This window comes from Heptranchias perlo, chromosome 6 (assembly GCF_035084215.1).
Source record: "Heptranchias perlo isolate sHepPer1 chromosome 6, sHepPer1.hap1, whole genome shotgun sequence".
Classification (NCBI taxonomy): Eukaryota; Metazoa; Chordata; class Chondrichthyes; order Hexanchiformes; family Hexanchidae; genus Heptranchias; species Heptranchias perlo.
The window spans coordinates 52776478-52790372 of record NC_090330.1 but is presented as its reverse complement, the minus strand read 5'-3'; the positions used below and the strand labels follow the sequence as shown (position 1 = coordinate 52790372).

The 13895-nt window shown below is 45.6% G+C and overlaps 1 protein-coding gene across 1 annotated transcript in view; it reads left to right on the top strand.

The window, feature by feature from the left end:
• LOC137322995 (NADP-dependent malic enzyme-like) overlaps window positions 1-13895 on the top strand; it is a 191425-nt gene that overhangs the window by 156909 nt on the left and 20621 nt on the right. The window contains exons 9-10 of the mRNA XM_067986317.1: window positions 11439-11536; window positions 12266-12379. Coding sequence (XP_067842418.1) covers window positions 11439-11536; window positions 12266-12379 — 212 coding nt within the window. The remainder of the gene's footprint in view (window positions 1-11438; window positions 11537-12265; window positions 12380-13895) is intronic.

The following is a 13895-nucleotide window of genomic DNA, read 5'->3' as shown; positions in this document are numbered from 1 at the left end:
CACCAGTTTACAGAGCAGCATTAACAGGAATAAAATGGTAATATATTCCTTTCTTTGTTGTAAATCTCTTTGAAATTTGCAAAGGGAGTATTCTGCACTATTTTAACAGATGAAGGCAACTGTACATAGTCTTTGCGGTTCTCTGACAGGCACCCAATTCCACTTTTCATCAGCAAATGACAATTTCTTTCATAAATTGTGAGTGTGTTTTGCAACTAATAATAAACCCAAATCAAAATAACATAAACTTAGGAGAAATGGTGAACATTGATTTAGCACATAAATATTTAATCAGCCTAATGTTTCTTTATATTATTTTTTTTATCAATATGATTAAAACTAAGATCACATCACAAGCACCTAACTCAGTTTTCTTTCTTGCTTGTGCTACAGTTAATTATTCAAGAATGTCAAAGATGAAGACTCGATTCTCTTGAAAAGGCTGTCAAGGTCTTAAAGACAGGCAGAGAGTTGCTTCAGTACTTTTCCTCCAATACCTATAAATAGTTCTCCAGGCTCATATCAGTGTAGGCTTGGGGCAATGAGGTTGTGTCACACTTTGGAGTACCAATGTGAGGCATCATCAAGTAGAAGAATGCAGATTCAATTCCTAACTGGACTGCTATTGTATGTCATCTGCCTGCCAATATATAGTCACATGGAATATAGTCTGAGAGCAGGCCCACTTGCTCTCTTGGTGACAGGGCTAGCGCTGGGAGAATGCCAATGAGGATAAATTACAAAAAAAAGACAGAATAAATTTGTCCGCACCTTTGAGCAATGAAGAGATCCTCTTGGGATCTCCCCACAGAATCAATAGTAGATCCTCTGGCATGAAGAATTATGAGAATTATTTTGGTTAGTGTGAGAGACGGGCTCCTCAGCTTTGTGCCTCGTCTGTGTCCAAGTAGTTGGATAGAGACCAATATTGGTAGAGGCCTTGCATCAAGTCGAATCTAAATTTTCTCGGGGGTGGGCCAGAAGTGGAAAGTGTGGTAAAAGCCATGGGTTCTTGACTTTGGGTGGGCTGGACAGGTGGCAGAAGGGAATGGAGGGTCAAAAATACGGCTCAGGGTGGAGGAGAGAAAGGCAAGAGATGGTACAATGGGGGGTGCCAGGGACAGGTTCTTCGACTGCCAATAGATTGATAGTAAGAATATATCGGCAAGAGGGAGTATACCAAGCCATGATGACATAGAATTTTTCTTTTTGAACTGCAGATCATAGAATCATAGAATCTTACAGCACAGAAGGAGGCCATTTGGCCAATTGTGCCTTTGCCGGCTCTTTGAAAGACCTATCCAATTAGTCCCACTCCCCTGCTTTTTCCCCATAGCTCTGCAAATTTTCTCCCCTACAAGTATTTATCCAATTCCCTTTTGAAAGTTACTATTGAATCTGCTTCCTGCACCCTTTCAGGCAATGCATTCCAAGTCATAACAATTTCCTTTAAGTAGTAGGTTTTGGAAATTCATTTGGCAAAGTTTTGTAATTGTTGTATCTTCTGATCATAGGAAACACATTACTGGTGCCCCATTGAGGTCTCTGTCGATTAGCGTTTATCCGACCTGGTGTCACTAAACACCTGTCAATGGGGAATTATTATCGGATGTTCTCACCAGAGCTGCTGTTGCTTTTGGAAACTAAAGTGGAACAATGCAGGATAATAAATATTCATGTTAAATTCTCTTACGTTTATTCTAACCTTTTATTCATAATGATTTTGAGTACAATTCTCATTTTAAACTTGTAAATGGTTTGACAGGAAAGTAATCGTAGAACTCAGAAATAACAAGTCATTGGTTACTCTGTTTATAAGAACGAGGCATTATTGATGGTGGTTCTGGTCTTCGCCGGTAAACAATGAACAAAAGTAAGAGTGAAATAATTTTGCAGTATTCATTGAGTGGCCATTATGTTTGCCAATATTCACCTCAGGATTAATAACCAGTGGGTGATTTCTCCCTCTCCCACATTTACCAATGCAATACACATACGGACTAAAAATAGGATAGACACTAAAACTTACCAGTTCATTTTTCACTCATTTTTGCTTTTTTTTAAAAAAATTCTCCTTAGATACTGAACTCCCAGACAACTAATTGCACTCATATAGCACCTTTAATGTAATAAATGATTCCAAATCACTTCACGGAGATGAAAATAACTGCTGTGGGAGAAGGATTAGGCATGGTGACCGAAGGAATGATCAAAGAGGTCGGTTTTGAGGATCTTTTGAAGGTGAAGAGAGTGGTAGCAAGGCAGGGGGATTTAGGGAGAACTTTTCAGTGTGGGCCTGGGACAGATGAGGCTCAGTGACTGAAAGTGGAGAAGACGGAGGGAATGTAAAGTAGGCCAAAGTCAGAAGAGTAAAGTGTGCGCAGGAACGCAGAGCTGATGGAGGCTGGTGACGCAAGGCCATGATGGGATTCGTAGATAAGGAAAAGGATTTTAAAATGGGAAGTAATTTTTCCCTTTCTACCACATCTACTTCCTTTACTTCCCAGGTATTAGAACGTCCAGAATGATATCCCTTCTTTTCCTACCTATTCTGTTCTCCCTAAGTTGCCGCTCGGCTCAGTGGTAGACTTTCGCCTTGAGTCAGAAGTCTGTGATTTCACTGCATGCTGAGGGAATACTGCTTTGTCAGAGGTCCTCTCTTTCTAGTGAGACATTAAGCTTGAGGTCCCACCTGCCTGCTCAAATGGACATAAAAGATCCCATGACACTCTTTAAAGAAGTGCATGGAGTTCGCCCACTGGCTAACATTCCTCCTTCAACCAACTCCACCAAAAAAGAGAAATTATTTGGTTATTCATCCCTTTGCAGTTTGTGTGACCTTGTGCACAAATTGGTTGCCAAGTTTGTCTACATATCAGTGACTACACTTCAAAAATAATTAATTGGCTGTAAATCACTTCGAGTCATCCTGAGGACGTGAAAGATGCTACATTAATGCAAGTTCCTTCTTTCCGAAACATTCTATACCCTAGTATGTTGTATTGGGTAAGCTCTAATTCATACACTTTGTTACCAGTGCTTCCAGCATTCATGTATAATCATCATAACAAATAGTTTCCAGCTCCTATATCTTTGTTGCCTGATTGTTGCTGGAGGCTGGATCCAGTATTTCTTCCTGAGTTAGTGAATTGCTACCAGTCTGTTGGTTACCATTCATCCCTATATCAATCTTGTATGAGATTCTGTTACCTCTCTGGCCCCTCTCTCCTCCCCCACCCACTCCACCACCTATTTGAAATGGTTTACGATGGCCAGTTCTATTTGTTGCCAGTCTCATAGCTCCTGCTCTATAAAGGTGCAGTCAGTCTTTCCTAAACCATTGTCGTTTATCCTGAATACACTTACCTATGAAGATGGTTACAGCTGTCTTGCCTTGTGATGTTTATGGTCAACTTAATCTATAATGTAGATTAATCGTTTTTCATCTAACTATTTGCCTTCTGCTGTCTCTATCCTCTTGCTGTTAATTTTTTCCTGTTGTATATACCATTATCCTCCCCTGCTAATTTACTGTTTTAGTTTCTGTCTTCCAGTATTGCTGCCAAGATTTTCCATTCATGTTGACATTATGCAATCTGGGATATGTGTATTGTGATATATCATCAGCTGGAACAACATTGCATGAGAAGAACAGATGACAAAACAGAGATATTTTTGCAGCAGTTTCCTGCGATGGTCTATAATGTGTGTGTATCAGAAATAGCAAATTGAGTATGAATTTTGCTTCCATAAGAGATGAGGATCATCTTATAATTAAATTCCTATTTCACTATCCTTCATTAAAAAATATTTCTAACAACCCTTTAACGATAACATTTTTACAAATACTATTATAAGTACTGTTATAGCCATGAAAGACACTTCATCACTCTTCGTCATGTTAAGTGAGCCATCTCTCTCCACTACCCAGAAGCATCCTAGTTGTCTTTGTGAAGATTACGGGCGCTAAATTGGGCCGTGTAGTGTCCGTTGTTTCGCGCTACACGGCCTCTCCAACATCCAAGATGGCATCTTGCCTACGCACGCACGTTTCCAGCATGATGAGCGCTGAGCGCCATCTTGGTATAGAAGTTAGAGCATGTGCAAATACCGAACGCCTGAAGCATGTAAAGTAAGGAGAAAATGCGTGCAATCAGTGTGCAACACTGATATAAAGTGAAATACAGCATTTTGGACCTTAACGCTCAATTCAACGCACAGTCTTAACTCCAACCATCTGAAATTGCCTCAGAGTGTCTGGAGGACCCCTCACCAGCGCTATTTAAAGGCACCATGCAGGATTTACAGGTTAGTTGCTGGATTATTGCTTCTGGCTGCTGGTGGAATAGGAAGTGTTTTTTGAAGCTCCCTATACTTACTAGAGTTCCTGGAGTACATTTGAGAGTGGTTTGGCAGGTACTGCCTTATGGTTCGGAAAGTTACAACCGTGATTGAACAACATTCCTGGCAACCTTAGGTGGTCTGCTAGGGCTCCCGCTGGGCATTGAGCATGACTGGGAGCATGCAGAGAGGTCACGCTCTGCAGGTCAAGCTGCAAGGAGAGGGAGGACGAGGAGGCACAGGGCATTGAGCAGGAGGCCCTACCCAATGAGGGCCTTCCAGAACCAATTCTCTTACCTCAACATGACCGAGGAGGATTGCATGTGATGCCTGAGGTTCACCAAGGAAACAGTGACCGAGATCTGTCAACTGGTGCAGCTACAACTGCAGCCTCAGAGCAGGGCGAGGACAGCATTGCCTGTGGCTGTGAAGGTCACCGTGGCACTGAATTTCTACAGCTCAGGATCATTTCAGGCCTCTGCTGGCGACATGTGCAATATCTCGCAGTATGCAGTATGCACAGTATGCATAAGGGAGGTCACAGAAGCACTGTACCAGATGAGAAACAGGTTCATCACCTTCCCTCTCCACAGAGACAAGCAGAACGAGCGAGCATGGGGATTCGCTCGAATTGCTGGCTTCCTCTTGGTGCAGTGTGCCATTGACTGCACGCACATTGCCCTGCGTGCCCTGCATATCAACCTGGCCGTCTTCGTCAACCGATAGGGCTTCCACTCCCTCAACGTGCAGCTAGTGTGCAACCACATGCATCGAATCATGGAGGTCAACCTCACCATCATGAGGGACCAGCCTTTGCCACCAATGATCGGAGAAGACCCTGAGCCAGAAGTGGAGGAGGAGGAGCCAGAAGAGGAAGTGAAGGAAGACGCAAGGATGCAACAGGAACCACCCACCTTGTCTGCAAGGGCTCTGTGTGCTCGCCTGATCCGTGCCCCGCTATCAATAATGTCAACTACATCCCCAACTCATAAACAGTCCTACACTCCCCACCTTTCTGCTCCCACAAGACAATCAAATCATCCTCCATCTGATTGAACATTGGTTTCCCCCTCAGCTCATCGCACAAATAAAAACCACCACCACATGCAAATTCAAAGTCACATTTATCAATGAATAAATGAAATTATGGAACTAGAACTATTCACCCTTGTGCATTGCCTTTGTGCCTGATGTTCGTGTGCCTTTACCTATCCTAGTGCTCCTACGAGGTGCTTCCCCAGTGGCTGGTGCATGGGTGGTGGGAAGCTGCTGGCCTTCAATAGTGGAGTGTGCAGATGACCTTGGAGGACAACGTCGAGCAGCTCTGGGCTGGGAGGGTCCAGATTCAGACTGCACCATCTCAGCATAGGCTGCAGCAGTTTGGCCTGGCTGGCCGATAGGCAACAACAAGGGCACTGGCGGAGTGGCAGGGGTGCGAGCAGGAATGCTGTCGTCCTGAGAGAGGACAGCAGGTCCGACTGCCATGGCGCTACTGCCACTCTTCCGGGGCGGGGCGGTGCCTCAGCAATCCTGGTGATCAACTAGAGAACGGATTGCTGGAGTGCTGTGACACCCTGGAAGCCCCAATCCACAGTGGTCCCCAGAGCCACGATAGCAGCAGTCTGAGCTTCCATTGCAGCAGTCTGCGATTGCATCAGACGCTGCATCACTGTGGGTTCCACAGGTGTGCTGATGGAGGTGACCACCCGTTCCATGTTGGAAAGGATGGGCTCCAAACTCTGTGCAAAGCCCTGTGCCAAGTTGGAGCTGGACTCCTCCATGCCCCTTCTCATTGTGTGCAGACTTTCCAGTGCCCCAAGCATTTGGTGGTGTACACCCATCAGCTGTCTTCTGTAGCCTGGCCCATCGAAGTCCTCATCTGACTCCTCTGCAGCAGAACTGGTGAACGACCACGCCACCTGGCGAGCTGGCACCTGTGGTATCCGTTCCCCCGCCCTAGCTCCTGCGCACTTGTGCCCAGTGTCTCATCATATGCAGATCCCACCTCTAACCTAGCCTCTAAAGGGCGTGCAGTGTCAGTCTCTGAGCCGGTGGAAGCAAGTGTCAGATCAAGTGACGGTGTGGCTTCAGTGTCTCCCCCCTCACCCCCCCTCCTCTTCCTCCTCGGACGGTGCCGCTACATGTTCTTTGGGTATCTGCAGTGACAAAGGGAAACAGTTTGAGTTGTGGAGCGGGGAGAGGAGCATGTAAGACATGCGTGCCGACAGCATCTGCGGCACGTGAGTCAGAAAAGATTATGGGAGGAAGGAGATGTTGGAAAGGAGAAGGAGCAGAGACCCCCTTCATTGGGATGTCCAGCGCGGCATGTTGTGACGGCCCGCCCAATGATCCGAAGCACTGTCTCCTCCAGGGGGGTGAGGACGTGTAAGCATCTCCGTTCACCCTCAGGTCTCTCCTACTGCTGGCTGTTATGCTCCACCTTCTCCTGCAAGACAGAGGACAGTGTGTCAGTGAATATCCTGCAAGGTGTGTGGGTTATGTGCCTGTCATGGTCAAATAGCTGCCAGTGTGTGTGACCTGTGAGTGGTGGTTGTGTGGCCTGCAACTATGGTACTATGTGTGGGTGAGATGTAGCATGCCGAGTGCAGCATTGTGTATGGATTGGCAGTGTTTGTTGGTGGGTGGGTGATGGGGGGTGTGATGTGTGGAGCAGTGGTACAGTTGGTAGGATGTGCCAATTGACACTTGCATTCACTCACCTTGACCACTCGTGTCAATCATTGAACTTCTTTCGGTACTGCACCCACGTGCATGGTGCCATGCTCTTGACATTCACTTCCTGCGCCACAGCCTACCAATGCCCACGGAGCTGAACTCTGGAGGGTCTCCTGCCACCCTGCAGGTACATGTTGGCCCTCCTTTCGTCCACCCCTTCCAGTGCATCATTGGAGAAGTGTGGGGCCCTCTCTTGCGTTGGTCCTGCCATCCTCGCGGTCATCCTAGTGAACTATGCAGGTCGCATTTAAAATTTGCACCTGCACCTTTAAGCGCTGCTGAGAGGCTGCACGGAGCTATCGTGCTAATTAGCAGGCAGCACGAAGTTCACCTGCTGCCTGCGTAGGGGCCATCCAGCATGGGGTAATAGTACATCACGCTACTCACGCCCAAAAATGGCCCTTATCCAATTTTACCCCCGACATGTGGGACTTGAGAATTTAATTGATAGGACATCTTGTTTCAACAATAAGCTCCCTGTGGGCGTTTCCCCCCCCCCTCCCCCCAGTTAAAATCGACCCTGCTGTCTCTGGAGAAAATAGTGCCAGAAGGCTTGACTGATAACAGAACTGGGGAAATAAGACTTTGTCCACACACTTCCTAGACTATGGGCTCGATATTAGCACCCGTTATCGGGTGCATTCCTGGCGGGGGGGCTCCGAAAATCAGGGATTCCCGGGGCGGGTCGGGAGCCCGGCTCCAACCCACCCACTTCCGGGTTTCCCACAGACGCGCTGACGTGCGTGCGCAGCCCCCGCATGTGGAACTCCCTCAGGCAATTAATGCCGGCGGGGTGCCACTTAAGCTATTTATTTTGGTATTTCAGGTCATTTACAGACCTGATTAAGGAGATATTTTACATGGGGTGGGATTTTACAAACAACTGGGACTGTTTCCCGTACTGGGGGAAACACTCCCAGTTGAAATGGACGTGTTGCAGCTGCAAAGGTCCATTTGACAGGTGGGGGGGTGGGGGGGAGACCCTCACTCATTGCAGGAGGCCACTCTGTCACTTTGGACAAAGTTTGGCCTCCACCACCCTCCCCCTAACAATAAAATTCACCAACTTGCACACTTACCCCGGGGTCCAGACACATGTACCTACCTTGCGGACCCCCTCAGATGTACATCTTCCGGATGGGGGCCGCCATAGCTGCAGTCATGACCTCCTCGGAGGGCGAACTGCATCACCAGCCTCGCCGGCCACGCGTCCACCTCTGACACGTGGAGCCCCACAACACAGTGCTGTGACGCATCCACCTGCATAGCAGGAGGGAGGGCAACGGCAGAGAGGCGTCGCAGAGGGCACTACCCTCGCCACAAGGTCCACAGACCGAGGCTCAGCTTCCTGGACCTCTCTGAGCAGCAGTGCACACGGAGGCTCAGAGTCAATCGACATCTAGTCGTGGACATCTGCAGCCTCCTTCTTGCCGAGCTGCTCCCGGCTGGCCCGAGCACCATCTTCTTACCTGTCGCTGTCAAAGTCACCACTGCCCTCAACAACTTCTCCTCCGCATCCTTCTAGGGTGCCACCGGGGACATCGCCGACGTCTCTCAGTCGTCTGCACAAAAGAGCCCTGCAAATACACCTACACCCACTCTGCAGTGACACAATGGGTGGCATCAGGTGTGGGTCTTCATTGTGATCCTCAGGAAAGGGCATTATTGCACAAACCAGACAGGATTCGCAAAGATGTGGCAGTAGTGGTGCCAATATAATATGTGATGTGAGTTGGTCAGAAATTAAATATAAGTAACAACCATGACAAACCCTCAAACACCCTTGTGCATCCCCTTCATGCTCACGACACCTTTGCCTTACGCTGCCTACTGCACATATGTGATGCATGCCCTGTGGCTGCAGCACAGGTAGTGGCAGGTTGAGTGAGGCTGACTGTGAAAGAGATGCATGAGAGGGTGAGTATGAGATAGAGCCATGAGATTGTATGAGGATTGGTTTGAGTGGTAGTGGTGGGATGAGTACTGGCGAGGTGAGTAAGTGCAGGTAAGATGAGGATGAGCTTTGAGTGGGTGTGAGGGGTGATGTGACAGAGTAGTGTTGGCAGTGCAGAAGGAGGTGTGGGGTGGGGGCGGTGATGTGGCAGACGGAGTGTAGGGGAATGAGTAAGTGTACTCACTTTGGCTGACCTACTTAGGTCATCGCAGCGCCTCCTGCACTGTATGCAGGTGGGCGATATGTTGGTGGTGCAGGTGACCTCCTCTGCCACCTTGAGCCAGGCCTTCTTGGTGGCAGAGGCAGGCCGCTTCCTCCCGTCCGCCAGGGGGAAGATCTCTGTCCTTCCCCTCCTCCTCACCCCATCGAATAATACCTGGAGTGAGGCATCATTAAACCTGGGAGCTGCCTTCCCCCTGGGCTGCTCCATGCTGTAATTTTTCCTATTTCTTGCAGCATCAGTCAGTGGAGGACTGCCCCTTTAAATAGAGCTCCTCCAGCTGACAGACCTTACTGCGCATGCGCAGTCCGCCCGACAGGCAGCTTAACAGCGGGGAACCCGGAAGACCAATCAGCCTGCGATTGTGCGCGGGGCAGACTGATTTCACCGGGCGCGTTACCCACACGCCCAATAGACCCCCCCGCTGCGAACCCGCCGCCCTGGTAATATCGAGCCCTATATGAGTATTATAAAGGAGAATGAGGCCAGTTGCAGAAATGGCATCTTAATTCACAGTATTCTGGGAATTACATTTTTTTTTAAAATTGCTACATTTTAATTTTGTGCAAAAATGTGACTTCGCCCTCCAGGTTATTGCAGTCATAAGCCGCAATTTTAACCCCCCCCCCCCCCCCCACCCACATCCGGTGAGAATGGGACGCGCAAGGGGTTAAAATAGAGGCAGAGTACTCGCCTCCCCATTCTCGTCAGCCGTTATTTTAACTTCTGGATTTCGGGAGGTGCACGAAGCCCTCATCGCAGGCAGACGGGAGCCTCATAATTATTCAAAGTGTCAAGATCCGATTATGTAATTCAGACCCTGACGCAACTTTAACCCTGGGCTGCATGAGTTACGCACATTGTCGACCGCGTCCGGGAAAGCTGCCACAAAACTGAATCCAATTTGAAATGTGGTGATGAAGCCCAGGACTTAAAATGGCCTTGGGCCTCTTGTCAGCGCAGCTTGTCGTTCGCCGCACTCCGAGTTAAAATCAGGGATGTAATGTTCATGATACAACTTACAAAATAATGATGTGTGAAATTCTGTGTATCTTGGCCCCAAGCACAAAACAGATGCTTTTTTGTGTGAAAATGACATGGGAAGGAAGTATCATTTACCCTGGATTAAAATTACATTTATGTGTTGCAGAGAGCATTTTCTTAACAGCTGTCAATTATTACAATTAGGGATTTTTATACTAACTGGGAGCTGCTTATATTACTGTATAACTGATAATTCATTCTCGTGAGGAACAATTCAAACCACCTGGTTCCCTTGATAAATTGGTGTCTGTTTAGTTTGGTTCAAAGTGGTTTATTCAGGAGGCCTCATGGAGTATTGCAGAACAATATCTTATTCTCATTATTATCAATATCACTGCTTTTGTTGGAGGAGAAAAACTTCCTTCCAACATCCCAAACTAAACAAGATTAGAATATATTTTTATGGAACGCTAATTTTGTTGCAAGTATTTGGGAATTTCTCATCCTCCATGCCATCTCTCCACTCGCCCATCGACCCATAAACATTTTAAGGAAGTTGGATTGCTTTTAATTTTTATTAAGACTATAATAAATGTCTTGTTATATAAAATACAATTTTATCTGATATTGGTAGAAGAAAAGTAAGAAATTCTACAAGGAAATACCCAAAGAAAGGATTTGCAAGTTATAATTATGATTGCAAGCCTCAATCAAAGCATTTAATTGTACTTTACTGCCAGTCCAAAAAGGTGTACAATATGAGCATAATGGGACAAGAAATTCTTCTAAATTCATAAAATTGTCAACCAAACAAGCAACTTTGTTCAAATAGCATGCAGGAATTTCACCAAAACATGCCAATTTGTTAAAGATAGCACAGAGAAGAATTTCTACCCCTAAGTTAAATGATTAGCAAACAGGGTTAGAAGATCTGAGCATGATCAGCGGCTGCTAGCAGTCTCTCTGGACAATCAGTTGCCCTTGACTGTCTTTCTAGAGCAGTCAGTGATTGCTCCAAGTAAGTGTCATTCATTTGGACCATAGATCTTATATAGATAATTGATCAAAAATGAATTAGTAACTTGTAACTCAATATTCAAAGAGCATTCTGTTGATTTAATACAAGCAGTTTGGAGTCTGAAGTTTACCTTTTAATAAGATGGTTCAGAGTCTCTTTCTAATTGCATCTCATTTTGTTCACAGGGACTGCATCTGTAGCAGTAGCTGGTATACTGGCTGCACTAAGAATCACCAAGAACAAACTTTCTGATCATAAATTTGTCTTCCAAGGAGCCGGGGAGGTAGCATTACTTGTCCTTTCTCGTCTTTCTTTTATATTCCACTTTTCTTGCTGGCCCACATTTTGAAGTTTGCTACTTTGCTGGTATTGCCTTGAGCTGCAATAAGAGTACATGGAACACTTGCATCCATCTGTTAGTGAAAGCATCATTTGGTTTTAAATCCTATTCCTAACTTCTTGGTTTTTATTCAATTTCAAATATTTTTGAAAATTTTTATCTGCACTCTGACTTGTACCCAGAACTGTACCAGTCGACTTGATGGGTGGTGCACCCTCCTTACACTCAATACTGTAAAAACAGATGTGATGAGTTTTATTGTCAAAGTGTTGTGTGTTTCCTTTTGGAATTGCTTGGTACTAGCAAAGGTGAGACTTAGTTGGGTATTAGAGATGGCTCATTTGTCAGATTTGTTTTCAGTAATTGTTGTGGTTGATATCGATGGTGAAATTAATTTTAACATCTCGAAAACCCCTTTACTGCCATTATAAAATTCTATTGTCCCTCTACCACTGCATTAAATATGCCTTGTCACTCTGTGTGCAGTACTGTAGTACGTGCAGAAGTTGTTGGTTTTAGTTACTGATGTGTTTTGTGAAATAGTCCTACTTCTGGCCTATCATTTGAAAGTAACGCTTTTAATGTCAAAATTGTTATATTAATTTGATAATGAATTTGAATTTTCAAACGGAATGCCATGATTTTAACTTTGGTTCTGTTAATGTATTACAGGCTGCCATGGGAATTGCACATCTCATCATGATGGCTATGGAAAAAGCTGGAATCTCAAAACAAGAAGCTCTTAAAAAGATTTGGATGGTGGACTCAAAGGGCCTTATTGTGAAGGTAGTTATTTTTATTTTTACTGAAACTTTAATAATCTATTTCTATAAGGTTTGAAAATCATTTTTTCAATTAAGGATGATCAAAACCACATAATAAAAATAGCAACATGTTTAAAAAACCAAAACTGGATCTGCTCCTATAACTTGGCTGGTTTCAGCAGTGAGTAGCTGTCCCAAATTTAATCCTCAAGCAGTGCTCAGTTATCTGATTTGAGCCATGAAGTTTCAGAGGGGTGCTATTATTGGCCTCAGCGCTCCTGGGTAAGGGAATAGAAAATTAGCCAAGATTTACTGCTCTTGATAGCTTTCCAGTCTTGATAGCTTTCCAGTGTCAATTGCTGGAAGTATATATGAAAATGTCAGATGATTGATTCGACTGTGAAACCTCCATGGTTGAATAGGTTTGGTGTCAAGGCTCACACAAGAATAATATCCACTTTGGTGAAATAGTGGAGGGTGATGAATGCCCTTTAAACAGTACCCCAGCAGCAATTGACTTATTCAGAACAGAGAACGAGAAAATTTACAGGAAAAAGATAGAAAGTAGATGTACAAAAGATCTGTATTTTTCCTGTTTGTAAAATTGTAAACCTCGTGACCAAAATATTATCCAGCACTCCCTCCTATGAATTCAGATTTTCTCCTGTGAACAGGAGATATTTCTTTGTGGTATTTAATTCAGTTTTCAGTTCAATTATGTTAAGGACATTCAAAGGCTTTTTGCGCATATCATAAAATGGGTGTTCACAGTAGGGTAAGCAGAAAGTTTGTATTTAATCGGTACCTTAAAAGAGTCATTGACTGTTGAATTGATTTCACTTTAATTGTACTGCATATGATTTCTGTGCTGTGTAGATCAGTTAGTTTTTGGCGAGGGTGATGCATCTACAAAATACTTCAGTAAATGTGAGACATCCAAGAGTTTTTTAAGAAACTAGTCAATCACCTGTGGCATTGCAAATGATAAGTTGGAGAATATGGTCTCTCTCTTACCTCATTCTCTCTATCAATCCTCTTCAGCTCCTGTCTCTCTCTTTCTCTTCTCTGCTGCTTCTCTTCCTTTAACTCTTCTTTCTTATCAGGTGGGAAATGCTGAATGGCGGCGAGTATGGTGTAGTGTGGCGGGTGGTGTGGTATAGTGTGGTGTGGTGCGACATGTTGGGTGTTGTGGTATGGGTGGTATGGCGGGTGATGTGGTGGTATGGGTGGTGTGGCAGGTGGTGTAGTGTGGTGCGACATGTTGGGTGTTGTGGTATGGGTGGTATGGCGGGTGACGTGGTGGTGTGGGTGGTGTGGCAGGTGGTGTAGTGTGGTGCGACATGTTGGGTGTTGTGGTATGGGTGGTATGGCGGGTGACGTGGTGGTGTGGGTGGTGTGGCAGGTGGTGTAGTGTGGTGCGACATGTTGGGTGTTGTGGTATGGGTGGTATGGCGGGTGACGTGGTGTGGGTGGTGTGGCAGGTGGTGTAGTGTGGTGCGACATGTTGGGTGATGTGGTATGGGTGGTATGGCGGGTGA